Here is a 27,965-nt window from a genome sequence, read left to right as displayed (position 1 = left end):
TATCACCCAGGCTGGACTGCAGTGGTGTGATCTCAGCTCACTGCAAACTCTGCCTCCCAGGTTCACGCCATTCTCCTGCCTCAGCATCCGGAGTAGCTGGGACTACAGGCACCTGCCACCGCGCCCGGCTAATTTTTTGTATTTTTAGTAGAGACGGTTTCACCATGTTAGCCAGGATGATCTTGATCTCCAGACCGCGTGATCCGCCCGCCTCGGCCTCCCAAAGTGCTGGGATTACAGGCGTGAGCCACCGCGTTTTTTCTTTTTTTTTAAAGACAGAGTTTCGCTGTGTCTCCTAGGCTGGAGTGCAGTAGTGCAATCTCGGCTTACTGCAGCATCCGCCTCCTGGGTTCAAATGATTCTCCTGCCTTAGCCTCCCAAGTAGCTAGGATTACGAGTGTGAGCCACGACGCCTGGCTAATTTCGTGTTTTTAGTAGAGACAGGGTTTTGCCATGTTGGCCAGGCTCATCTCAAACTCCTGACCTCAGGTGATTCACCCACCTTGGCCTTCCAAAGTGCTGGGATTACTGGTGTGAGCCACCACATCTGGCCTTCACTGTGCTATTTCTGTGTGGTCTCTTCATCATGGCAGCCTTAGGGTAGCTGGACTCTTTCATAGTGACTCAGGAATCCTAGAGCAAGTGGCAGGATACCAAAGTGGAAATCTTAAGGCTTCTTCCTGTCCCTCCTTGGAAGGCTCATGGTGTGCATTCTGCTGCGTTCTACTTGTTACAAGTGAGTCGCAGTGTAGGTGACTACTCAAGGGTCTGAACATGAGGCCAGGCCCACCTGGTAGCCATCTCTGGAGTCAGGCTACCAAACAGTTCTATGTTGCTTGCTATGATATATATATATATATATTTTTTTTTTTCTTCAGCGATGTATTAGTAATGTTTCTATTTTCTATTGCTGTGTAACAAACCTCCTCAAAATATAAAGTCTTAACATTTATCTTGATCGTGGGTCTACAGTTTGGTCAGGTTTGGCAGGGACAGTTTGCTGTTGCTGCTCTCCAACATCTGGGTTTCTGCTGGGTTTCAGTATATTATCTGAAGTTATTTACATGAATAATGCTTTCCCCTGAAAGGCTATCTAAAAGCTATCTTTTATGTGTTTCTGATGCCAAATGCTTACTTGCTTTGTTTTTCTCCTAAAATATTTCCTTAGTAAAACTAGAATGTGTCATATTCTGGAAAATGTACCTATCAGGTTAAAATTCATTGACCAAAGAAGGTAAGTTTATGTCATTGAAAGGTTCTGTCAATAAAGTTATGGCTGTCATCAAAGCGTGTACTTGAAGACACTGCACCAATGATATGGTTAAAATGCTGCAAAGACAAGTAGAAAGGGGGAAACAGCTGTTAGGTTTAGTAGACTTTACTATCCCTCTTGTGGTCCATCTGAGACCAGGTGAACAAAAGTAAATAGTAATGTCAAAGATCTGAGTTCATGAAGCTGGCTTGGTAACATGAAATTTTATATTCTGCCATCAGATTACATCCAGTCAAAGGCAGAAGAAATAAGTGATAAAATTCAGCTTCCATTTTTGATAATTCTTAGCAAGCCAAAAATAGAAGAAGACTTCTTTAAACTGATAAAGGGTATCTACCAGAAACAGATCAGACATCACACTTAACTGTGAATTTTTAGAAGCGTTTCCATTAAAATCAGGAGCAAGGCAATGCTGCTGCCCCATCTCTTTTCCACCTTGGTCTCGTCATTTGGCTTAGAAATCTTAGTCAGTTTGAATCATGCTTTACTGTCAGACCCAACTAAAGAAAACTCTTAACAAACACATACATAAATGCACTTGGATCACTGGATACTTCGAGGTATTTGGAAATGTTGATGGAGCCAGTAATGGCTGCAGCACTGCCCATTGGGAGCAGTGTAATTACTCGGTCTGGTCTTCAGGCCGATTCGCAGGGCCTCAGGCATGAAGAAATGGGATACTTGCTGTTCCACAATGGGACATACAATTGACAAAATAAGTTTTCTTCAAAATCCATTTTCATACTCTTTTTTGACTACATATAATTTCAGTTTGTATCATGGCTAAAAGTTATTAGCAAATATAGATTGAATATTCCTTATCTGAAATGCCCGGGACCAGAAGTGTTTTGGATTTTGGAATACTTGCATTATACCTACTGGTTCAACACTCTAACTCAAAAATCTGAAATCTGCAATGCTCTGTGAGCATGACCTTTGTGCATCTTTGTCAGTGCTCAAAAATTTTTAGATTTTGGAGCATTTTGGATTTTGGGTTTTCAGATTACGGATGCCATTAAAAGTGAATTTTCACATCCTCAGTCCCAGATAAGATAATCAGCCCCCACCTTATGTTTGGACCCTGACTGCCCACAGCTGTTTAATGCAGCACTCTAGAGCATAGTGACTGCAGACTTGGTTAGATTCCAGGGCTCTGTTTCCCTCTTTCGGCGCTTGCTAATCACACTGCACATTACTTGATATTTTGGTAACTCTTGTGGTTGTCAGTGATTCTTTCTGAGCTGTCATTTTTGTTGATAATACTTTTTTTTTTTTTTTTTTTTTTTTTGAGACAGGGCTTTGCTCTGTCACCCTGCTGGAGTGCAGTGTCATGATCATGGCTCACTGCAGCCTCTACCTCCTGGGCTCAAGCAATACTTCTGCCTCTACCTCCTGAATAGCTAGGACTACAGGTGCAAACACCATGCCTGGCTAATTTTTAAATTTTTTGTACAGATAGGGTCTTGCTGTGTTGCCCAGGCTGGTCTTGAACTTGTGGTCTCAAGCAGTCCTCCCACCTCAGTCTCTCAAAATGTTGGGATTACAGGTGTGAACAACCATGCCTAGCAATTTCATTTGTAAATGCCTCATTGTCAGCTGTGTTTTCATTAGGTCTTTTAGGAGAAAATACTCTGTTCTGCACAAAATTGTCTAGGTTCTGAGTCATAATGATCTTGATGCTTTGTTTCATTTTCTGTTGCAGATGTTGCTGCTATAGCATGTGGTCGTGAATTCTTGGTTAATTCAAGCCGGGTGCTCTTGGACACCATATTGCAGCTTCTGGGAGACTTGAAGCCAGGACAGTGTACCAAACTCAAAGTGTATGGTGGATAATGTTAAAAAGTTAATTCTATTTACATATTAATTAGACTGTGCTGATTGGGCCTCTCTTCAAGTAAACACAGTTAATTTTGGTGGTAGTTTTAAAAACTAGAAGAAATAAATTCCTGGAGAAGTTAAGGGCGTGCACTGTCTCTTAAATAGCATTTTAGAAAATAAATTTAAGGAAGGAATGTTCTCACCTTAGAGCAATCAGTGAGTCCCAGTACTATCACATGGTACTTCATGGGTATGTCAAAATGAATTTAAATAGGTATCTGTTATGGTAGCACCACACTTCCAGGTACTAAAATCTGTATGTGTTTTCTATTTTTATGTAACAAATTATCACCAACTTGGTGGCTAAAACAACACCATTTATTATTTCATAGTTTGGCAAGTCAGAAGTCTGAGTGGGTTTGAGAGGTTCTCTGCATAGGTCAAAAGTGAGGTGTTTTCCAGGGTGGGATCTTTTCAGAGAATCTGGGGGAGGAATCTGCTTCTGGGCACTTTGAAGTGGCCGGTGGAGTCCAGTGTCTTGGTTTCTAGGAGCGAGTTCCCTGTTTCCCAGCTGGCTGGTCAGCTGTGGGTCAGCTGCTGAGGCAGCTTGCATTGCTTCTCACAGGGACCCCATCTTCAAGCCACAGTCGCTCATTGAATCCTTCCCATGTTTCCAGTCTCTGAGACTTCCTCTTCTGCTACCAGCAAGATGAAACTCTCTCTGCTTTTATTCTTTTGTTAAAAAATTTACTTCAAGAAGGCAAAAACTCTGCTTCTTATAGATTTGTGTGTTTAGATTAGGCATACCTGGATAAACTCCTTTTGATTAACTCTTGAGTCAGCTGGTTAGTAACCTTAATTACATCTACAGAATCCTCTTTTCCAGGCAATGACATAATCAGCGTGTGATAATTTATAGTCCCAGAGATTAGGGCAGGAAATCTTGGGGAGAGGGGCAGTGTAGGATTCTGCCACTCACACTGTTCGTTCTGAGTGTTGCCTTTGACTTCTTAGAGCATCTTTATTTTTTAATTATTTTTTTAAAGAGACCGAGTCTCTACAGACCTTGCCCAGGCTGGCCTCAAACTCCTAGGCGTTCAAATAATCCTTCCACCTCAGCCTCCTGAGTAGCTGGGACTACAGGCATGTGCCACCATGCCCTGCTGTGGAGCACTTTTTTTTTTTTTTTTTTTTGAGACGGAGTCTTGCTTTGTCACCCGGGCTGGAGTGCAGTGGCGTGATCTCGGCTCACTGCAAGCTCCGCCTCCCGGGTTCACACCATTCTCCTGCCTCAGCTTTCCAAGTAGCTGGGACTACAGGCGCCCGCCACCACGCCCAGCTAATTTTTTGTATTTTTAGTAGAGACGGGGTTTCACTGTGTTAGCCAGGATGGTCTCAATCTCCTGACCTCATGATCTGCCCGCCTTGGCCTCCCAAAGTGCTAGGATTACAGGCGTGAGCCACGCGCCTGGCCTAGCACTTTTAAAAAGTAAGAGCTTCTGTAAAGTCTGTGCCAGGTGCTTCCAACACCTGTGTCATCCTGGCCTCGGTATCTCTTGATTGTTTTTTCCCATGAGAGTTGAGATTTTCCTGTTTCTTCATATGCCAAGTAATTTTGGATTTATCCTGGACATTTACGTGATCACTGGTCTTGTTTAAATCCTTGGGAAATGCTGGTGTTTATATTTTCACAGGCAGTCAACCCCTTTGGGTCAGATTCCAGCCAGCCTTTTCTCTGTTTGGTTTCAGTGTGTCGTCCTGTTTTCAGTCTTTACAGTGCTATTGGAACTGCCCCTCGTGAGTGCCGCCCAGTGGCCAGTCTGAGGCCTGGGTGGTCTGGATCTTAGGTTCAGAGTCTTTCAGATACTGTTTATGATCAGATCCACACAGGCACAACTTGGGATGAGGCCAGGAATTTATAAACAACTTTTTGGGGTCACTTTTCTGAGCTGTTAACTCTCTGGGTACACTTTAGTTACCTGGGACTGCCTTTTTCAGTCCCCCACCTGGAATGCTGGGGCTTCATATACCCTGCTGTGTCCAAGTGCCTGCAACTCTGCCCTCATCCCGCCCTGCGGCAGGAGTTGAAAAGCTCTTAGAGCTTTCAGGTGTAAGGAAAAAATGCCTTTCCCCCAGAGTTTGAGTTACCTGGGGGATGTCCCCACTGCTACCGTGCTTGGTTGCTGGCAGGAGACCCCTTTCCCACTCCTTGAGCCTCACTAGAGACCTTCTCCTGGTGCTCTCTGTGTGGCTCAGGGCTACTTCTGGGTTTTGGAGCTCCCTCGAGTCCAGGCCAGGGACACTAGAGGAAAAAGTGGTAAATTCTCTGCTGGTTTAGTGGTTCTTAAAATTTTGATCTTCTTCCCCTATCTGCCTGCTACTGTTTACTTTTCAGAGTCCTCAAATAGCTGCTTCATGTGTTCTCTTTGGAATTTATAGCTGCATTCAGTGGAGGCGAGACTGGAGGGTGTGTTCAGGCCATCTTATCCAGAACCAAGCTTTCTAGTCCATTTTAATATTTTGTGCTAACAAATATATATACATACATAATACATATAATACAGTGTAACATATATGCAAAAAAAATTTTTTTTTGAGACAGAGTCTTGCTTTGTAACCCAGGCTGGAGCACAGTGGTATGAACATGGCTCACTGCAGCCTCGACCTCTTAGGCTTAAGTTATCCTCCCAGCTCAGCCTTCTGAGCAGCTGGGACTGTCGGTGCATGCCACCATGCCTGGCTAATTGTTAAATTTTTAAAATTTTTTTGTAGAGACGGGGTCTCTCCATGTTGCCCAGGCTGGCATAGATGGTTTTGTTTGGGGGTATAATTTTACAAATTGCTTGTGGATCTAGTTCATTCCTTTTAAGTACCTTGCATCAAAGGAGATGTAATATTTGGATTATCCTTTCCTGACTGATGGGCATTTAAGTTACTTTCGGGTTTTACTTGACAAATATAATGCCGTAGTGAGCATCCTTGATAAACTCTTTGCTAACCTGTCTGAGAGTTCTCCAGGAGTTTTCCCAGAGGAAATATTTGAGAAGTAGGACATGGACATTTTCAATTTGATAAGATACTGCCAAATTGGTCACCATAGTGTACATTTCTACCTACACCATGTCAGTGTTTGTGTTTCCCACGTCCTTGTCAGCACTTTGCTATTTATTATATTCCTCTAAAGAAAAAAAATATATGTGTATATGGAGAGAGAGAGGTGCCGGGGGAAGAGGGGGAGAAACAGGGTCTTGCTGTGTTACCCAGGCTGGAGTGCAGTGGTGCAATCACGGCTCACTGCAGCCGCGACCTCCGAGGCTCAAGTGATCCTCCCATCCCAGCCTCCCAAGTAACTGGGGTCCCAGCTACTCTGCACGCCATCATGCCCAGCTAATTTTTTTTTCTTTTTTTGGTATTTTTTGTAGAGACAGGGTCTCACCTTGTTGCCCAGGCTTGTCTCAAACTCCTAAGCTCAAGTGATCCACCTGCCTCGGCCTCCCAGAATGTTGGGATTACAGCGTGAGCCACTGCACCTGGCCTTAAAGAGTATTTTTATCATCCATCTATCATCTGTCTGTCTTTGTCCTTCTCTCCCTTCCTTCAGATTTAGATTGCCAGTGAGGTTGAGGCTCTTCACATGTTTGTACCATTCCAGTTTTTCCTTTGAGTTACCTGTCTGTGTCTTGTGCCCACTTTCCTGTTGGGCTGCATTTTTCTTAGTGATCTGCTGTAGGTCTTTGTGTGTTCTGGATACTAATCCATTGCCTCTTTTGCTTCTGTGGTCTGTACAAGGTCCATATTTATGGGCCAGCTAAAGTCCCCCTTCAACTTCCAAGGCAAAGCTGTGTGTGAGGGCTGGGTCACTTCTAGCCTCTCCGGTTCCAGTCCCTGGAGCTCTGTGCCTTTGGGTCCTGGTGAGCTCTTGTTGATTGCAGTGGGAGATGGGGAGAATTGCCTTCAGAGCCATTCACTGACTTTCTTGGCAGTCTTCCATTTGGCCACTGAGCAAAGCCGCGTGTTTAGCCTCTATCCTGACTCGGGATCTCAGCATGCACCAGCCTGAGAGGGGCCTTCCCCCTGGGATCTTTGGCTGCCTTCCAGCATGCTCATGGCTTGTTCCCTCTCACCACATCTCCAAGGCACTCTTCTCCCCTCTTTTCACCTCCCCCACTTCACTAATGCCCACCCTTGAGTCCTCTGGAGCCCCAAGACCTTTCTCATACTATAAATCAGCCTCTTTTCTTCCTGGCCTCCCCCTGCCTTGTGTATAGCTTGCCTCTCTCTGGGGAGCTACACTTTCACTGCCACTTTCATGATCGAAAGTCACTCATTTTCAGCAGTTAGTACCTTAGACCCAGAGATAGGGGTTATTTTTTTCCTAGTTGCCCATTTTTTTTAAAAAAATTAAATTTAAATTTTAGATTCAGGGGGTACATGTGCAGATTTGTTACAAGAGTATATTGTGTGATGCCAAGGTTTGGGCTTCTGTTGAATCTGTCACTCAGATAGTAGATATAGTACCCAATAGGAGATTTTTCAGTCCTTGTTCCTCTCCCTCCCTCTCTCCTTTTGGAGTCTCCAGTGTCTCTTGTTCCCATCTTTATGTCCGCGTATACCAAGGGTTTAGCTCCCACTTATAAATGAGAACATGCAATATTTGGTTTTCTACTTCTGGATTAATTCACTTAAGATAAGTGGATGCAGCCGGAGGCTGCATCCCTGTTGCTGCAAAGGACATGGTGGTGGTCTTTCTTTCTGGCTGCGAAGTATTCCATGGCTTGTATGTACCACATTTTCTTTATCCAATCCACTGTTGATGGACACCTGGGTTGATTCTATGTCTTTGCTATTTTTGTTTTGTTTAGTTTTATTTTTGAGACAGGGTCTGGCTGTTCCATTCACACTGGCATGCAGTGGTGCTATCTTATCTCACTGCAGTCTGAAAATCCTGGGCTCAAGCAATCCTTCTGCCTCGGCCTCCCAAGTACTTGGGATTACAGGCATGTGACATCACGCCTGGCTAATTAAAAAAAATTTTTTTTTTTTTTTTTTTAGTAGCGATAGGGGTCTCACTTTCTTGCCCAGGATAGTCTTGAACTCCTGAACTCAAGTGATCCTTTCACCTCAGCCTCCCAAAGTGCTGGGATTTCAGGCATGAGCCACCACTTATCTTTGCTATTGTGAGCAGTGCTGTGATAAACTTATAAGGGCAGGTGTCTTTTTGGTAGAACAATTTTATTTTCCTTTGGCTATTTACCGAGTAATGGGATTGCTGGGTTGAATGCTAGGTCTGTTTTTAGTTTTTTGAGAAATCTCCAGACTGCTTTCCATAGGTGCTGAATTAATTTACATTCCCACCAACAGTGTATACGAGTTCCCTTTTTTCAGTGGTTTTGCCAACATGATGTTTTTTGACTTTCTAATAATAGCCATTTTGACTGGTGTGAGATAGTACCTCATTGTGGTTTTGATTTGCATTTCCCTGATGACTAGTGATGTTGGGCATTTTTTCATGTTTCATTGGCTGCTTATATGTTTTCTTTTAAGAAGTGTCTGTTCTTGCCCTTTGCCCGCTTTTTAATGAGGTTGTGTGTTTTTTTCTTGTTGATTTGTTTAACTTAACTTCCCTATAGATTCTGGATATTAGACTTTTGTTGGATCCATAGTTTGTGAATATTTTCTCCCATTCTGTAGGTTGTCTGTTTACTCTGTTGATAGTTTTTTTGCTGTGGAGAAGCTCTTTATTTTAATTAGGTCCCAATTGTCAATTTTCGGTTTTGTTGCAATTGCTTTTGAGGAGTCAGTCAAATTCTTTGCCTAGGCCGATATCCAGAAGACTATTTCCTAGATTTTGTTCTAGGACTTTTATAGTTTGAGGTCTTACATTTAAGTCCTTAATCCATCTTGAGTTAATTTTTATCTGTGGTTAGAGGTAGTGGTCCAGTTTCATTCGTTTACATATGGTTAGCTATTTTTCCCAGCACCATTTATTGAACAGGGAGTCCTTTCCTCGTTGCTTATTTTTGTCAATGTTGTCAAAGATCAATTGGCTGTATGTGTGCAGCTTTAATTTCTGGGTTCTGTATTCTGTTCCATTGGTCTATGTGTTTATTTTTGTACCAGCGTTATGCTGTTTTAGTTAGTGTAGCCTGGTAGTATAGTTTGAAGGTGGGCAGTGTGATGGCTCTAGCTTTGTTCTTTTTGCTTAGCGTTGCTTTGGCTATTTGGGCTCTTTTTTTGGTTCTATAAGAATTTTAGAAGAGTTTGTTCTAATTCTATGAAAAATGATGTTGGTAATTTAATAGCAATAGCGTTGAATCTGTAGATTGCTTTGGGCAGTTTGGACATTTTCATGATATTGATTCTTCCAGTCCATGAACATGGAATGTTTTTCCAGTTGTGTCATCTATGATACTTCTTTCAGCAGTGTTCTGTAGTTCTTCTTGAAGAGATCTTTCACCCCCTTGGTTAGATGTATTCCTAGGTTTTTTTTGTGTGTGTGTGTGGCTGTTGTAAATAGGATTGTGTTCTTGATTTGGCTCTCAGCTTGAACCTTTTTTTTTTTTTTTGAGACAGGGTCTCACCCTTTTACCCAGGCTGGAGTGCAGTGGCATAATCACAGCTCACTGCAGCCTCGACCTGCCGATCTCAAGCGATTCTCCTGCCTGAGCATCCTGAGTAGCTGGGACTACAGGTGTGTGCCACCACACCTGACTAATTTCTGTAGTTTTTTGTAGAGACAGGGTTTCACCATGTTGCGCAAGCTGGTCTTGAACTCCTGAGCTCAAGTGATCCGCCTTCCTTGGCTCTTCCCAAAGTGCTGGGACTACAGGCTTGAGCCACCACACCTGGCCTCCAGTTCTGTGTTGAATAGGTGCGATAAGAGTGGATATCTCTATGTCTTATTCCAGTTCTTAGGGGAAGTGTTTCTTCTAGCTGCCCATTTTTATTTTTAATGAAATGTCCCAGAATGCTCATTTTTAAAAGGCTGTTTCTCTTCCAATCTCATGCAAATTTTTTTCCTCCTTGAAAATTCAAGCAACCAGTTGCTCTCTTCACATCCAGCCTTTCTCATCACTGTACTTTTCTGACCATCCAGGCATTTCCCTTGTTCACTGAGTGCTGGCTTGTTGGTGTCCCCCTCCCCATTTCCTGCTATCTTGAATGACTTGAACATGTTTAGGGGTGATTCATTCAACAATCTAATTTCAAGGTCACCTGCCTTTCTCAGCTCCCAAGATTTGCTGTGCCCTTCACTGTGGCAGTAGTCTGCCTTGGGCCAGACCCTGCACATTGTCATCAGGTGGACTGTCTGGTAAACATTGCTGTAGCACTCAGGCCATACCTCCTCTCCTCCCTGCCTCCTTTTCCTACCATTGTTCCCTCTAAACTGCAAGACCTCCTGCTCCTCCTCCCTCCTCTTTCCTCCTGCTCACACCGTTGCCTCCATGGCCTCCCCTCCCTCCAGCTCACCCAGCCCCAGTGTGCATCACATTTCCCGATGCTTTCAACCTTGGATCGGCCCAGCCATCCTTCTTCTCTGTTCCTACAGCTGGGGCTGTTTAGTGAGGTTTGGGAAGAAGCTTTCTTGTGTGCACGGACTCTAGTCATTTCTCCTGGTTTCCAGCACCCTGGAATCCTCTTCTATATCCTTTCTCAGCTCCCACTCATTTCCACATTGGTGGAGGCAGACCTCGGGTGTGACCCTCACGGCCTCCCTGCTCTGCTCTTCCTTGGTAGGTGGGTGTCCCAGCAGGCGGCTTTACTTCCTGCCGCACAGAGTCAAGGGTGTGAGTGTGGCCGCCTCAGCTTGGCCCTCCCTTGTTTATTCCACTCACCTTTGCTTTTTCTTCTCACGTGTCAGAGGCACATATGGCCTGGATGTGTGTGTGTGGTGTGGGTGTGTATATGTGGCGGGGCGTGGGGAAATGAGGATGTATTTGGGTGTGGTGTATGTGTATGTGGGTATTTTTTGGGGTGTCTGGTGTGTATGGTGTGTATGCGTTTGTGTGGGGCATGTTTATGGTGCGAGTGTGAGGGAATGTGTGTGGTGTGTGTGTATATATGTTGGGGGGAGGTGGGTGTCATGTGATGTGTGTGACTGTGGTGTGTTTGTATATGTGGGACTATGAGGGATTGGGATGTGTGTATTTTGTGTGTGGGTGGAGATGTGGGTGTGGTATGCATGGTGTGTGTGGCTATGTGAGGGGGATGTGTGTGTGTGGTATGTGTATGTTGGGGGATGTTTGTGGTGTGTATGTACATGTGGAGGGTATGGGGTATGTGTGTTTGTGGGAGGTGCGTGGGGGATATGTGTGGGTGTGTGTGTGGTGTGTGGGTGTGGCGTGTGGGGGTGTGTGGGCTGCATATGTGGGGGTGTGTGTATGTGTGTGTGTTGGAGTGTGTGTGTGGTGTGGGGAATGTGTGGTGTGTGTGTGGTGTGTGTGTCGGGGGATGGGTGATGTGTGTTTGTGGGCTCTTTCAGCCAAGGCTGGGGCAGTTAGTGCAGTCAGCTGGTGTGTTGTGTGTGGGGTGTGATGTGTGTGTGATCTGTGGTGTGTGATGTGGGTGTGTGGTGTGTGGTGTGTGTCTGGTGTGTGGTATGTGTGTGGTGTGGGTGTGTGGGCTCTGTCAGCCAAGGCTGGGGCAATTAGTGCAGTCAGCTGGTGTGTGTGTGGTGTGTGTGATGTGTGTGTGGTATCTGTGTGGTGTGTGTGTGATGTGTGTGATGTATGTGTGTTGTGTGTTGTGTGGTACGTGTGATGTGTGTGGTGTCTGGTGTGTGTGTGGTGGGTATGTGGTGTGTGTGACGTGTGGGTGGTGTCTGATGTGTGTGGTGTGATGTGTGATGTGTGTGTGGTGTGTAGTGTGTGTGTGGTGTATGGTGTGTGATGTCTTTGGTATGTGATGTGTCTTTGTGTGTGTGTGGTGTGTAGTGTGTGGTGTGTATGTGGTGTGTGGGTGTGGTGTGTGTGATGTGTGGTGTGTGTGGTGTGCGATGTGTGTGGTGTGTGTGGTGTGTAGTGTGTGGCATGTGTGTGGTGTGTGGTGTGTCATGTGCGAGTGGTGTGCGTATGGTGTGTGAGTGGTGTGTGGTGTATGTGGTGTCTGAGATGCGTGTGCAGTGTGTAGTGTGTGTGTGTGGTGTGTGGTGGTGTGTGTGTGGTGCGGGGTGTGGTGTGTGTGGTGTGTGCTGTATGATGTGTGTGTGGTGTATGATGTATGTGTGGTGTGTGTATGGTGATGTGTGTATATTGGTGTGTGTGCGATGTGTGTGTTGTGTGTGGGGTGTGTATGGTGTGTGTAGTGTGTGTGGTGTGTGTGTGGTGTGTGTGTGGGGTGTGTATGGTGTGTGTGGTGTGTGTGTGTATGGTGTGCGTGCTGTGTGGTGTGTGTGTGGTGTGTGCGTGGTGTGTGTGTGGTGTGTGTGGGGTGTGTGTGGTGTGTGTGTAGTGTGTGTGGTGTGTGTGGTGTGCGTGCTGTGTGTGGTGTGTGCGTGATTGTGTGTGTGTGTGTGTGGTGTGTTTGTGGTTTGTGCGTGGTGTGTGTGGTGTGTGGTGTGTGGTGTGTGGTGTGTGCTGTGGTGTGTATGTGTAATCCTCCTGCCTCTGTGTTGAGCCTTCCTCTGGGATGTGCCCTGTTGCCTGTCATTTCTTGCTCCAGTATTTCCAGCGCTCCTGCTCCACTGGCTCCTGTTTAGCCTTTTGTCTTTCCAGGCCACGGCTGCCCTTTCAAACCACTAGCCAGCCTGGGTTTACCATGACATGTTGCATTTTCCCAGAATGCAGAGCTGGCTCATGGTGTGTTCTTTTTGCCTCCCCGAGAAATCCCTGTGGGCCCTGCAGGTCAGTGGTGGATCAGACTGGATTCTGCTATTGGGCCACATGTCCATGTCTTTTGTGGCAAACATTCATAGGGTTGTACATGGGACATTGTTGTGACTCAGCCTCTGTGAGTTTTTTCAGTGGCATAGCCTCCCCAGCCATATGGTTTCGGGCTGTTCCTAGTTTATCTGCCTTTTTTGTGAAGACCCTGTTTTTAACTCTCCAAATCTAGGAATTTCCAGCATATGGTGGCCAGACACACCAGTTGACCTTGGAGGCCCCTCAAGGTGGTTGGTGCTGCCAGCAGGATGACTGGATTCTGTTTACTGTAGTGGTCGTAGCTTTTCAGTCTTAGCCATACCTCGTGGGTAATTTTCCCCATTCCCATCAGCCTCTCAGGTGTCTGCTGGAAATGGCCACTTGACAGAACTGTGTGCAGGGTGAGCTCTGTCAGCCAAGGCTGGGGCAGTTCAGTGCAGTCAGCTGGTGGCATGCCCCTGGCAGGGTTCTGTCTGTTTTGTCTCTGTGTGTTTCTCCTTAGTCATTCAGCCATGGAATGACATGTGTCAGGAGTGTCCCCCTTCGTCACCACCTCAGTCCATTTCCTTCCCCTCTGGCCACTGGTCACCCAGGCTTGTGTTCCCAGGGCCTGGTGTGGGCAGGATCTGTGCTGTGCCTGGACCTTGGGATTGCGGGGGGCCCTGAGCGCTGTCCTAAAACTGAGCTGCATGTGGAGGGCCCAGAGTCTCCTTTCTGTGGCTCCTCTTTCTCCGCTGCTGTGACATGACCCTGGCGTTTCCATTCTCCTTGATACTTGGTAACACTTAGGCAACTGCAATTATTATTTTTTTTTATTAGACTTGTGGATTTCTCCAGCGTTTAAAGTTTCCCTTCCTTTTTTTGTACTTCCTTATGGAGGCCGGGTTATTTTTTTTCCTCACTGCCCACGCTGCCTATGATTTTACCAGTCCTTGAGTAGGCCATGAAAGGCCTTTTCACATCTACACTAGCGGCTTCTCAGGTCAGACCTGCTGGAGGTGTTATTGAAGGGGATGGCAGAAGGCCCAGAGTTTAAGGTGGTTCTTCATCCTGAGTGAGGAGAGAGGCCTCTGGGGTGGGAGCTACCCACATTCCTGAATGGTCACTTGGTTCTCAGGATAACACTCTCCTTGGATTTCCAGTTGGGGTGTAGTGTCTGTGATGAGAACACCTCTGCTTTTACTAAGCTGAGGTAACTGACACAGTGCATTTCACTGTCAATGGGCCAGAGAATATTTGGCATGTGTGGGAGAACAGTGTCTCAGCAAGGTTTTCTCATCCAGGCACAGGGTAGAGGGTTACAGAAATGCCTCTTGGAGTTTGGGCTCTATGTGGTTCCTGTTTCTCGAAGTTACTGTTGGTTTATCCTGCCCAGCATCTTCCCCAGGTGTTACCAGTTGAATGTCATCAGTGAGAGTATGGCTTGTGAAAGTTTCTGGGTTCTTTGTGCAGATGACTTCAGAAGCAGCTCTGAGCTCTGCAGGAAAACCAGCTCACCTTTGTGGGCAAATGAGGGTGATGGTATCGTCCCATTTCTCTGTGGAGTAGCTGTGTGGCTGCATCTGCAGGTTGGAGCCACCCACAAGCTCCCGTTTTCCAAAGAATTCGTCTGGAATAGTCACAGTGCAGATTGCATTTTTCGAAGATGCTTCTAGAAGTGTTTCCACAAAATGTCTTAAGACAATAGCAGCCTTTTAGAACTAAGTGTGGAGAGGAAGCTGTGAAGCTTGTACCACACTTTGTTCACTAGTTGCTTTGTTTGTCTCTCTCCCGTTTCCTGTAAACTTCTGGAGAGTGTGGAGTCCAGGACAGAGAAGATGCTCAGTAAATGTTACATGATGAGTGAGAGCAAATCCTCACTTTCTGGGTGTGGTTCTCCCTTGTTTGTTATTAAAAGTTCTACAGAGTGTTACTGTGCATTTTGGTGGCCCGATCCCTTTTTCACATAAGTATTGGCTGAAAAGAAATCTTCAGACATGATGGGGTTTCTAACCAGTTTCCAGTCAAAGCTTTAGTAACTCTAGATAGGAAAGTTATCATTAGGGATCTTGTAAGATAATTTTAAGACATTGCATTACAATTAATTGTCCTAATGAAGGAAGTATGTTTTCAAGACAAACTCTATCTAGATAATGTTCAAATTCCTAAGTTTAGAGTCCTCATCATTTCCAGATATTAACAAAAGTCAATATCTGGAAGTCATTTGGGGCCTGTGAACTAATGTGTATTATTTCCATGTGGTACAGCTTTCAGCTACAATGTGCTTACCAGCCATTGAATTAGTCTCTGTTGAGTTATAAATTGGTAGATGGTGCTGTGAACATCGGCTCTTCTGAAAGGCATTTTTGGGTTTTACCCTGTCTAGTTTGGTCATTCTGTGTACATTTTAAGTAAAAACAGGTATAACTAAGTAATTTGCTTATTTGGCCTTTTCAATAAGGAAAAGGCAAATAACCAAATACACAAATAGGCAAAAGAAAAAAATCAGGCAATTTACAGAATAAAACACGCAGCAGCTTCATAAACATGGGAAAGATTCTTGCTCTCCATAGTAATCAGGGGAAAGCAAATTATAACCCTAATAAGATGCCTTTTCGGTGCCTCTCATTGAAAAAAAAATCACAGTCTGATGATTACAAGCTTCCGATTGGACGTGAAGCCACAGTGAAGCTTACACCTGTCCATGTGCTGCTGGAGGGTACGTGGAGCCAGCTGGCCTGTGTCTGTGGAGGCTGTGTCTGCACATGCCGAGGACAGAGTCCCCGTCTGCATGTGTACTCCAGAGAACATTTTCCTTAGGACACCAGGATGCTTGTACAGAAAATGTTATAGCAGTGGTGTTTGTAATAGCACAAACTAGGAAATTACCTAAATGTCTACAAGATGGAGAATAGATAAATAAATTGTGATTAGTTAAAATGTTGGCATATATCAGTGGAAATAGGTTGGAGCTATAGAAATCAACATAAACAAATTTCACCATGGCGTGGAAGATTGCCTGCAGTATGCTGCTGTTGATGCAGACGTGCAAAGAAAAAAGATTCCATACCTAAAGTATTAGCAATGCGTGGCTAGTTTAAATATCAGACATAGCTGTGGTTATACCTCCCTGAAGCACGCCTTTGGGTAGCGTTCACCAAGGGAATTCAACTCTGGTTATAGGGTTTCTTTCTTAACCAGGGAGGTGGGTATTGTATTATTCTTTATATCTTTTTGTATGTCTTCATTGTAACATAATAGATACAAATTGACATACAGATATTTGAGGATGACATGATATAGCCCACAGGTTTTTAGGTTCTAACTTGACTGAGGAAAGAGGCACAGAATCTAAAGTCTGTTAAGTCATTAGTTACTGTACTCTGTCTAATGAAAAATTGGTAGGCCTCTTAAGTTTCTGTCAAGAATAATTTGGTCTAAAAATGTAATATTGCTGTGCCAATTGCTTTCTCAAATTACATGCAGTCTTTTGTAAGAATTTTATTACTTATTGTACTGTAGAATTACTTTATGGTGCTAATTTGACTACCTTAGATTTTGGTCAGTTTAGCATCACTGATTGGCTTGTTTCTGGGCAGTGAACTTCACAGATACTCCTTTTTCTTGCTTATTTTTATTGCTAGTTTGTTTTGAAGTACTGGGCGTGTTTATTCTGTTACTCATAGGTTGCAAGTTATATTTTCTTTTAAGATGAAGAATAAGGTGGTCAAGTTGTCACTTTTACCTTTAGTGACTCAGTTGTGTTGGCCTGTGGAGGAGTGCTTTCTTGCTTTTCACACCTTGTGCTTGTTCAGCCCTGAGACCTTGTATATTTAGGTAAAGAGAACTTGCTTTTTATCGAAGATGAGTTACTCGTGTTGCTTATTAGCATTTCGAGTTCACCAGTACCTTTATTTTAGCCATATTTTCAGTCCTTTTAAATGTCAGATGTGTCTTAGATGATCAAGACTGCAGAGACTGGGAAGTTGCTCTTTTGGAGCCCATTAGCCCCATTTATAACAGGTTTTCTGCTGAGGTTTGTGGCAGGAAGCAGAATGTGCCTACTTTTTTTTTGTCATTGGAAGAAAAAGTCTAACACTTAGTACACTAGTTTGAGAAATAACATTTTCTTTCTTCCTTTGTTTTTTGAGACCGAGTCTCACTTTATTGCCCAGGCTGTAGTACAGTGGTGCCATCTTGGCTTGCTGCAACCTCTGCCTCCCGAGTAGCTGGGACTACAGGTGTGCGCCACCACGCCCAGCTAAGTTTTGTATTTTTAGTAGAGATGAGGTTTCACTACGTTGGCCAGGCTGGTCTCGAACTCCTGACCTCAAGTGACCTGCCCGCCTCAGCCTCCCAAAGTGCTGGGATTATAGGCATGAGCCACTGCATCTGGCCAAGAAATAACATTTAATATTTCAATACTAGAAGAGTAAAATGAATGGGCAGTCTCTTTAGACTTGATAATTGGAAACTTGATACACTATTTACAAATATTTTTGGTTGGAATAGAAATGTTATATTAGACGAAACATTTGCATAAGAAACAGTTTTTTGGGTTTATTTTTTGCTAACTCTTGTGTGACCTAGAAGCCTTTGGTCTTCTGTGAGATGTATCTTGGCAGTGACGTGAGGTCTCAGGTGGCGACATGGTTGTTGTAAGTATGTGTTTCATTTTAGCTTCTTAAGGATAACTGATTTTGACCAAATATGAAAATTTAAAGACATCTGCCAACTTGGGAGTTGTTTTTGCCACCTTAAATCTAAATGGCAGTCAGCAAAGAATTTCAACTGGCCATCTTTTCAGAAGGTTGCCCTGTATTACAGTTATTACCAGATGCTAGCTTTGCTTTTTAAGACATACAGAAGATTGGTTTATCTTAGTTTCATGCTGTAAGGCAGAGGTCAGCAAACTTTTTCCGTAAAGTGTCAGACAGAAAATATTTTAGGCTCTTGGGGTCGTACGATCTCTGTTGCAGTGACTCAGTTCTGCTGTTACTGCCTGTGTGAAAGCAGCCTTGGGCAATATATTTAATTCTAAGGAATTCCAACTCTCTGTGTTTGTGATCTGAAGCAGGAACTTTTCTTGGAATACTGGATTCAACACCTCACTGAATTCTAGTTAAGGTGCTAAATTTTCCTCATGAACACTACATTTGAGTAGCCCTTAATACCTCATTAAATAGGTTACTAGTGAGTAGCTTTTGAATTCATGTAAAAATTGTCAGTGAAACTTGAAAGAACTTGCAGTGTGGCTTATTTTGTAGCCTGCTGGGAGGCTGAGGACCTTGTTTTGAGAACTGAGCACCCTGCTCTGGAGGGTGCTTGCATAGCTCTGTCTTTTCTGGCTCCAGAGCATTGCCAGGGACTTTGAAAGTACCCACGGTCGGCCAGGGACGGTGGCTCATGCCTGTAATCCCAGCACTTTGGGAGGCCGAGGCAGGTGGGTCACCTGAGGTCAGGAGTTTGAGACCAGCCTGGCCAACATGGTGAAACCCCGTCTCTACTAAAAAACAAACAAACAAAAAAACAAAAATTAGCCGGGTGTGGTGGCGCACGCCTGTAGTCCCAGCTACTCAGGAGGCTGAGGCAGGAGAATTGCTGGAACCTGGGAGGCGGAGGTTGCAGGGAGCCGAGATTGCACCACTGCACTCCAGCCTGTCTGTCTCTCTCAGCGACAGAGCGAGACTCTGTCTCAAAACAAAAAAACAACAAAAAAGAAAGTGCTATGGTCACATGGGCGAGAAGGAAGACCTTAGCTTTTATATATTTTGATCTTTAATCACTGGGAGTTGATTCACTTTTCAGTAAATAAATTGAGTGCTTATTGTGTCCAGTCTTACTATACTAGTTTGTGAGATGATAAAGATAAGGCACGGAGCTTGCTTTTGACAAAGTTTAGTGGGGAAACCAGAGATTTTAATAGAGAACTACAATAGAAATTTTCTATGGCATGCATGTGTTACATGTACCATCGTGTATTTAGTTAGTCCCTTTATAATGGACTTGGTCAGTATTACTGATTTTTCCTTTTGCCTTAGGCTCCAGTATGTGACCAGTTCCATCTTTATTTAAAATTTTGGGCTGGGCACAATGGCTTATGCCTGTAATCCTAGCACTTTGGGAGGCGGACGTGGGAAAATTGCCTGAGGCCGAGAATTCAAGACCAGCCTTGGCAAGATGGCAAGACCTCATACAAAAAATTAAAAAATAAACTGGGTGTGGTGGCACATGCCTGTAGTCTCAGCTACTCAGGAGGCTGAGGCAGGAGAATTGCTTGAGCCCAGGAATTCTAGGTGGCAGTGAATAATGACTGTGCCACTGCACTCCAGCCTGGGTGACAAAGTGAGACCCTAGCTCTAGGAAAAAAAAGTAAAAAATTAAAGTTTTGCTTATTAGGGCATTTTTAATATTATTTTTTAAAATATTGAATTACAGCGTTAAAAAATATGGGCTACTGGGCATTTTGATACTCCCTTAAATTTACACCCAAAGCAAGTGGCTTACTCTCCTCATCCTAGCCGGCTGTGCTAGTTCAGTGTTTATTTGATAGTGTGTGTACTGGAGGTGGCAGAAGGTAGGTTGTGGGGGCTCTGGACTCTGTTATCTTTTCCTGAAGGGAATTATGTGTGTCCTAGCTGGCTGTCAGCTTTGCCTGACTCATACCTGAGCTCTGGCTCTCTGGATGTGGTCTGCAGCAGAGCTGTGCCTCATTCCTCTGCCTTGCAGCTCTCCCTCTTTCTCTGCCTCACACTTGTGCCATTTAGAGGCCAGGACCTTGGAGGGTTTTCATGCACACTTTAGTGGTCCCTTGTTCTGAAACCCTCCTTTCTAGGTATCTTCTTCCCTTTCTTTCCACCCTGGTGACCCTGGACTCTGTGGTTTTACTTCTCAAGCTGGTCATCCCCAGGTTTCTGATTGAGGGTCGCTGCCTGGTGCTATGTGGCCTTGTCTAAACCTCAATATATTTGCCTCTTTATAAAAAAAAAAATTCTCTCTCTTTTTTTTTTTTTTTTTTTGAGACAGGGTCCTGCTCTGTCATGCAGGCCAGAGTGCAGTGGCTGGCACCGTCACAACCCTGCAGCCTTGACGTCCCTGGGCTCAAGTGATTCTCTTGCCTCAGCCTTCCGAGTAGCTGAGACTCTAGGCATGTGCCACCATGCCTATCTAATGTTTTTTTTTTCTGTTGTTGTTTGTTTTTTAATGAAGAGATGAGATCTTGTTGTGTTGCCCAAGCTGGTTTTGAACTCCGGGCTCAAGCAGTCTTCCCATGTTGGCCTCCCAAAGTGCTGGGATTATAGGCATGAGCCACCCCTCTTCTTTCAAGGGGGCACTTCTCTTCAGTTTCTGCCTGCCTTTGGCTGCTTTCCATTCCCCTTAAATGGTTCCTATATTTTGTTCAGAATTTGTGATTCTTATTGGTGGAGGGTTAGTCCAATGCAAGTTACTCTGCCATTGCTGTAGCTATTTTTTTCTGGAATAAGTATTAAAGGCTGTGTGTGTGTGTGTGTGTGTGTGTGTGTGTATTTCACTAGCATCACAAGTTTTATTTTTGTATATTCATTCTTGTTCAGTTGCCCAATTTTCCTCATAATTTCTTTGACTTATTCTTATAGAGATGTACTTTCAATTTTCTAAATGTTGGAGTTTTAAAACTTACTTAAAAAATGATTTTTAACTTAATTATGTGGTGGGTCAGAGAATCAGCTTAATGTATTAAGTGCTATAAGAGGTGCCTTAAAATCTACCATTATTGTGGACTGGTCAGCATTTTCTTGTAGTTTTATCAATTTGTGCCTTTATGTATTTTTGAGGCTATATTATTAGGTACATACAAGTTTAAAATGCTACCCTCCTGATGAACTGAACTTTTCAGTATTAAATATTTAGCCTTGCCGGGCGTGGTGGCTCATGCCTGTAATCTCAGCACGTTGGGAGGCCGAGGTGGGCGGATCATGAGGTCAGGAGTTCGAGAGCCTGACCAACATGGTGAAACCCCATCTCTACTAAAAATACAACAATTAGCTGGGTGTGGTGGCATGTGCCTGTAATCCCAGCTACTCAGGAGGCTGAGGCAGGAGAGTCACTTGAACCCGGGAGGCAGAGGTTGCAGTGAGCCGAGATGGCGCCACTGCACTCTAACTCTGTTTCACAAAAAAAAAAAAAAAAAAAAAATTAGCCTCTTAATTTTTAAAGATGCTTTCCCTTCTTTTAACATTATTATTATTTTTAGTTATTATTTTTGAGATAGGGTCTTGCTCTGTCACACAGGCTGGAGTGTAGTAGCACTGTCACAGCTCACTGTAGCCTCGACCTCCTGGGCTCAAGTGATCCTCCCACCTCAGCTGCTCCAGTAGCTGGGACCACAGGGGCACGCCATCATGCCCAGCTGTTTTTGTATTTTTTTGCAGAGACGGGGTCTTGCCATGTTGCCCAGGCTGACCTCCAACTCCTGGGCTCAAGCTGCCCGCCCACCTCAGCCTCTGAAAGTGTTGTGATTATAAGCCTGAGCCACTGCACTCAGTCTGTTTTCTTTTCTGTTAATGTGGCTACCTCAGCCTTCTCTTTCTTCTTTTTTCATTAGTATTTGTTTGATATATCTTTTCCCATTCTTTTACTTTCAACTTTCTGCAAACTTTTTTTTTTAGAGTCTCACTCTGTTGCCCAGGCTGGAATGCAGTGGTGCGATCTTGCTTCACTATAACCTCTGCCTCCTGCGTTCAAGAGATTCTCCTGCCTCAGCCTCTCTAGTAGTTGGGACTACAGGTACACATCACCACATGTGGCTATTTTTTCATATTTTCAGCAGAGACAGGGTTTTGCCATGTTGGCCAGGGTGGTCTTGGACTCCTGGCCTCAAGCAGTTTGCCCACCCTGGCCTCCCAAAGTGCTGGGATTACAGGTGTGAGCCACCACTCCTGGCCCCTTTCTGGAAACTTTTGTTTCAGGTGTGTTTCTTTGAAACAGTCCGTGGTTGCATTTTGTTTTTCCTTTAATCTAACCATCTATAATCTATGCCTTTTAATAGGAGTATCCTGTTCATTAACATTTGTGATTAATGAAATAATTGGGTTTATTTATTCTGTCATATTTTGTTTTTCTTTTTATTATGATTTTTCCAAGTTATCTTTCCCTCCCTACCTCTCTTTCTCCCTCGCTTCCTCCCTCCCTGTCTCCCTCCTTCCCTTCCTCCCACCGTCTTTCTTCCTTCTCTCTCTCCCTTCTTTTTTCGTTCCTTTTCTATTCTTTCTTTCAACAGGGTCTTACTCTGTTATCTTTCTTTTAAAGTCACTAAGATCTTTTCTGAGTTCATTTTATTCTTCTAGTGTCTTGAAAGTTTACCCTTGTTTCTTTCAGTGATAGCCCCTTTTTTAAAGCATGATTTGATGTATTTGGTATACTTGAAAGTAATTAATGTCTTTCTCACCTAAACAGTAGAAGGATCTTAGAATGCTCTAATACTTACATCCTGGATTATATGCATTCATGGACTGTATCTTAGCTCTGTTGAAAAGTTTCAAAAATCCCATAGAGTAGACATTTTAGTGACTGCTTTTACCCCCAGTGTTTACTTCTGTACACTCACATCCCTTTACTTACTCCCTCCTTGTGTCTCAGAACATTCTTCCAACGTCATTTTCCTTTTTCTGAAGTCTGTCCTTCAAATTCTTTCAGTTCAGATATGTTTAAAAATGTCTGAGATTTTCTTTGACAACATTTTTACTTTACCTCTTTTGTTGAAAATATTTTTGCTGGGTTCACAATTCTAGCTTTATTATTATTTTCTCTTTACCCTTGGTAGATATAGAGAGCCCAGCTTTTGGTGTAATTACTCTTTTATAGGTAATATGTCCTTTCTCTCTGGCTGCTTTACAAAATTTGTCTTTAATTTTCTAAAGTTTGATTGTGATGTGTGTAGATTTGTATTTATTTTTTATCTTTCTTGAGTTTTTTTTGTGCCTCCTGAATCTGAGGGTTTATATTTACTCGTTTCTGGAAAATATTTTTGAAACATTTTTTTCCTTCATTCTTTCTGTTCTTTCTTTGTGGACCCTATTTGGAAGAATGTTCAACTTTTCCACCTTTGCCTCCTTGTACTTTTATCTTTCTTTAATCTGTTTTTCTTTCTTGCTGTAGTTTCTTAAGCTGTCTTTTCTGTTTAGTATTTCTCCTTTTCCATGTGTCTAATTACCCTTGAGTTTTACATTTTAATTATTGTTTTCATTTTTGTACATTCTGCTGTTATTTTTGAATTGGCTGGTCATTCAAAATAGTAATCCTAGCTTCTTGATTATGTTTTTAATTTCTTTTAAAATTATCTTCACCCATTAAACATACCAGTTTTATATTCTGCAGTTGATACTTCTAGTATGTGAAAAATTTTTGGTTCTAGCCCTGTTATTGGTTCTTTGTGTTGGCTGTTGCTTACCTGGTCTTCTTTTTCTCATGCGTCATATTATGATTTTTGTTATGAACTCCCATTTGCTAGGATGTATTTGTGGGAATTCTTTGAAGACCAGGTTGAGGATCCTTTCCTTTAATGTCCAGGAAGCTGGGGGAGCTTCTATCCCAGGTCTGTTTTATATTAAAATTACTGGCTTGGGGATTTTTCAGGCCTGCCAAAAATGTGAATTCATGCTAAGCTTGAAAGTTTCCTCTCTTCTGGTTTCTGCAGGGCCTGTGAAATGAATGTTCGTGTCTCTCTGAGGCTTTTCGCTCGGTCCCTCTGCGTGAAGCCACTGTAACTGAAGCTCTAGTCTTTTGGAATTGTAGCATCTTTTGCACTTTACTCTGAGATTTTGTGCTCTTACTTTGTTCCTGATCAGAGATGTTTTCCTTTGATTTCTTGCAAACTCATTCATTATTTCAAAGGCTTTGCAAAAAATATTTGTCTAGCCTTTTTATTGCTCTGCAGTGTAAAGTGTTTGGGTTCTCTGTATTTTGCAGTATTTGCAGAAACCAAAGTCCTGTAGTTTCTGACTTTCATCAGACTCTGCACGGTTCAATCCCGAAACAGCTTGTAAAGTCCTGTCCTATTCAGTAAACTGCTCTGTTGGTTGTGAGGGATGGTTGGGTTGTAGTATTCTTCATTCCTTGTACTGTGATTATGTAGTCCTGTGGCCTGACCTGGCTACCTGGATGTCATGCGTAATGTTCATTGAATGAAAATATGTCATTAGGTTTTAGATGGCTGAATTGAACTTCGAGAGTACAGTACTCTTACAAATTGAGGGTAACCTGTATGTTAATGCAGGATTGGTAATAAAAGAAATGAATCAATAAATATGGTTTGTGAGGTTTCCCGTGGGACCCTCTCTGCATTCGAGACTCTTGATTATGTGAGCCTATGAAAGGCGGTATTATGTGATATCATTGCTGAAGTTTCCCATTTTCCTGTAGCCTCACATAGACAGATATTATTAATTCACATTATAGAATTGGACATCTAAAATGTGAGGGAAGCTCTAAATACGTTAAGTTCCTCTTAACTAGTAGGTATGTTTAGGGTGAAATGTAGTGTGGATGGAGCATTCCAACACCTTTTTCTTTTACATTTCAGGCTAATGCTGATGTCCCTATACAATGTAAGCATCAATTTGAAAGGCTTGAAATACATCAGCGAGAGTCCAGGATTCATCCCTTTGCTGTGGTGGCTTTTGAGTGGTAAGGGGGGTGGTTATCTGTACAGCTGCTTGTACGGGTTATGCAGTAGTCCTCCCTTATCCACGGGGCATACGTTCCAAGTTTCCTAGTAGATGTCTGAAACCAGAGATAGCACCAAATCCTCTATATATACTATATTTTTAAACATTCATACATCTGTATGTGAAGTTTAATTTATAATTAGGCATAGAGGTTATCAACAACTAATAATAAAATAGAACAATTATAATAATAAGCCAGCACCGCTACTCTTGTGCTTTAGGGCCATTATTAAGTAAAATAAGGGTTACTTGAACAACAGTGCTGTGGTACTACAGCAGTTGACCTGATGACCTAGATAGCTACTGAGTGACCTAAAGGGCGCATAGCGTATGCTGGACAAAGGGATGATTCATGTCCCTGATGGGATGGACTGGGATGGCAGCATGAGATTTCATCATGCTACGCGGAATGGTGTGCAATTTAAAACTTAAGAATTGTTTATTTCTGGATTTTTCCATTTGATGTTTCCAGACCATGGTTGACTGGCTAACTGAAACTGTGGAAAGTGAAACTGTGGATAAGAGGGGCCTACTGTATACCTGTTCTTCTGTAGCTGAAGGAAATTTTAAAGTATTAGAAAGTAGGATTGATTGTAAGATGTTCTTTCTTTTAAAAAAGTCAAATTTTAGAAAATTTCTTGGTATGTTAAGTTTACTCTAGTTCTGTTTCTGAAGTATTGCTTTCAATTTGGTTATAATTTACTGGTGTCCCTACAACACAAAGAGAAATTGTCTCTTATAAAACAGCTGGTAAACAGCATCAGCCTATCCCATTCTCTATTACAGCACAGTACTCTATGTGGGTATGTGGTTCTGTCAGATAAAAGAGAAGACCCATTGTTAAATAATTTGGGTAAAAAGAAATTGGAAAGACACTGCAGCTATGAAGAGAAGTACACATGTATAGTATGTGTGTGTTTTAAAATTTCTTTAAAAAGCTATCTTTACTGCATCCTTTCCTCTTCACCCTTAACTACCAATCTAACCTAAAGTTCTGTCCCAATTTAATCATAATTTTTAACACTATATGTTGTTTAATGAGTATACATTTCACCCATGTATAAAAATAAATTAATTTTCCTTATTTTTTTATAATTCAAATTAACCTCTTTTTTTAGTGTGAGTTCCATTTGGTGGTGAATGCTTTTTTAAAAAAATAGCTTTATTGATGTGTAATCGACATGTAATAAGTTGCATATATTTAAAGTGAACAATTGATAAGTGTTGATATCAATGTCTACCTGTAAAATTATTGTCACAATCAAGGTAATGTGCAAACCCATCACCTCCAAAGGCACTTTGTGCCCCTTTGTGGTCCCTCCTTCCTGCTCCTCTCCCTGCTTTCCAGAGAGTGACTCGCCTCCTTTCTGCACTGTAGTTAGTTTTCATTTTCTTTGATTTTATAGAAGTGGAATCATAGTTTGTATTCTTTTTTGCCGTGCTTCTTTCACTCAGCATAATGATTTTGAGACCCATCCATGTCCATCCATGTGTCTATTAATAGGTCATTATTTTTTATTGCTAAATAATATTCCATGTTGTGGATATGCCACAATTGTGTATTCATTCAGCTAGTGATGGACATTTGGGTTGTCTCCAGCTTTTGACTACTATACATAAAGCTGCTGGGAGCATTCTTGTACAAGTCTTTGCATGGACATATGCTTTTGTTTCTCTTGGGTAAATACCTAGAAGTGGGATCACTGAGACATGTGGTAGGTGCATGTTAGTTTTTATGAAACTGCCACCCTGTTTTCCAAAGTGCTTGTACCATCTTACATTCCCAGCAGCATTGTATTAGTGTATGGTCATTCTCTTTAATTTTAGACATTCCAATAGGGATACCGTGATACTTCACTGTGGTTTTAATTTGTATTTTTGTTGTGACTAATGATGTTGAGTATCTTTTCATGTTTTGCCATTCATGTAACTTCTTTGATGATATCTGTTCGTATGTTTTGTTTATTTTAAAAAAATTGGATAGATTCTTACCGAATATTGAGAGTTCTTTATGTATTCGGTTTGTGTCCTTTGACAAATGTGTTGGAAAAATATTTTTTCCCAGCTTGTGGCTTGTCTTTCATTCTCTTAAGAGCATCTTCTGAAGAGCAGAAGACCTATCTTAATTGTGATAAAGTTTATAATTCTTCTTCTTCGAAGAAGCATGCTTTTGTTGTAGAAATTTTTTCCTAAATCAGTGTCACAAAGGTTTTCTAATGTGTTTTCTCCTAGTAGTTTTATAGTTTTGCATTTCACATTTAGGTATATGATTTGTTTTGAATTGGTATCTGTTTGTGGTGAGAGTTTTTGTTGTTGTTGTTTTTATTTTTATTGTTTGCTTTGTTTTTTGCATGAGACTTTCTATCTAGTTGATCCAGTACCATTTGTTTTGAAGACTTTGTTCTCCAGGGAATTGCCTTTGCACCTTGTTGACAGTCAGTTGACAATACATGTGAAGGTCATTTTGGATTCTGTTCTGTTCCATTCATCTATTTTTGGATCATTATGCCAATACCATGCTTTATAATAAATCTTGATAGCTTTATAATAAATCTTAAAGTCAGGTAGTATAAGTCGTCCAACTTTGTTCTCTTTCAAGGTTGTTTTGGCTATTTTTAAGCCCTTTGCCTTTCCATATGAATTTAAAAATCAGCTCGTCACTTGCTACCAAAAAGAATCCTGTTGGAATTTTTATTGGGATTGTGTTGAATCAACAGTTCATTTTGGGGGATAATTGACGCTTTAGCAATATTGAGGCTTACAATCCATGAACACAAGTATATGTCTTCATTTATTTAGATATTGTCGAGACACAAGGGTCTCTCCTGTTTCTTCATGTGTTAAGAGCAGAGGAACTGACCTCCTTTGTTTCTGGCTAGCTTTTCAAGGATGTGTGTATAGCAGACATCCTTAGAGGACAGAGATACTGTCTCCTTCCAGAGCAAAAAGGGTAGGTTTGTTTACACCTGTGTAGTAAAGATAATGTTTCCCTCTAGGGCAAAGTTCAGCCAGAGCTTGGGGTTCCTCTCCTGTGACATAGCCCACACAGCATGTATGTGGCCTTGTGGAATTGGGTCTTAAACTGGCATAAATGCTGCTGCTGTGGCTATGGCTGTTGCTATAACAAGTTCTTGGTCTCAGACTCAAGAGTTTGTGTCTTCTGCCAGTGTCTGTAAGACTCTAGCATGCTAGCTTGTTAGCTTGCAAGCTTGCAAGTAGGGTAAAGCCCTAGACCCTCCACAGTTTGAGGGCAGGTCCAGGGGGCTATGCTTGTACTCCATTGATAACACTTACCCACCAGGGTTGGATACTTGACCAGACAGCTTTTTT

General features: G+C 42.6%; 1 protein-coding gene across 6 annotated transcripts in view; it reads left to right on the top strand.

Moving 5' to 3' along the window:
* Nucleotides 1–27,965, top strand: part of HSF2BP (heat shock transcription factor 2 binding protein) — a 155,449-nt gene that overhangs the window by 41,102 nt on the left and 86,382 nt on the right. For all 6 annotated transcript variants that reach the window (XM_063702623.1, XM_063702624.1, XM_055373679.2 and 3 more), the window contains 2 exons: nt 2,976–3,093; nt 24,491–24,594. In XM_063702623.1, the coding sequence (XP_063558693.1) occupies nt 2,976–3,093; nt 24,491–24,594 (222 nt within the window). The remainder of the gene's footprint in view (nt 1–2,975; nt 3,094–24,490; nt 24,595–27,965) is intronic.

This window comes from Gorilla gorilla, chromosome 22 (assembly GCF_029281585.2).
Source record: "Gorilla gorilla gorilla isolate KB3781 chromosome 22, NHGRI_mGorGor1-v2.1_pri, whole genome shotgun sequence".
NCBI lineage: Eukaryota > Metazoa > Chordata > Mammalia > Primates > Hominidae > Gorilla > Gorilla gorilla.
The sequence above is the reverse complement of the archived record's forward strand: the minus strand, read 5'-3'. Positions and strand labels throughout refer to the sequence as shown.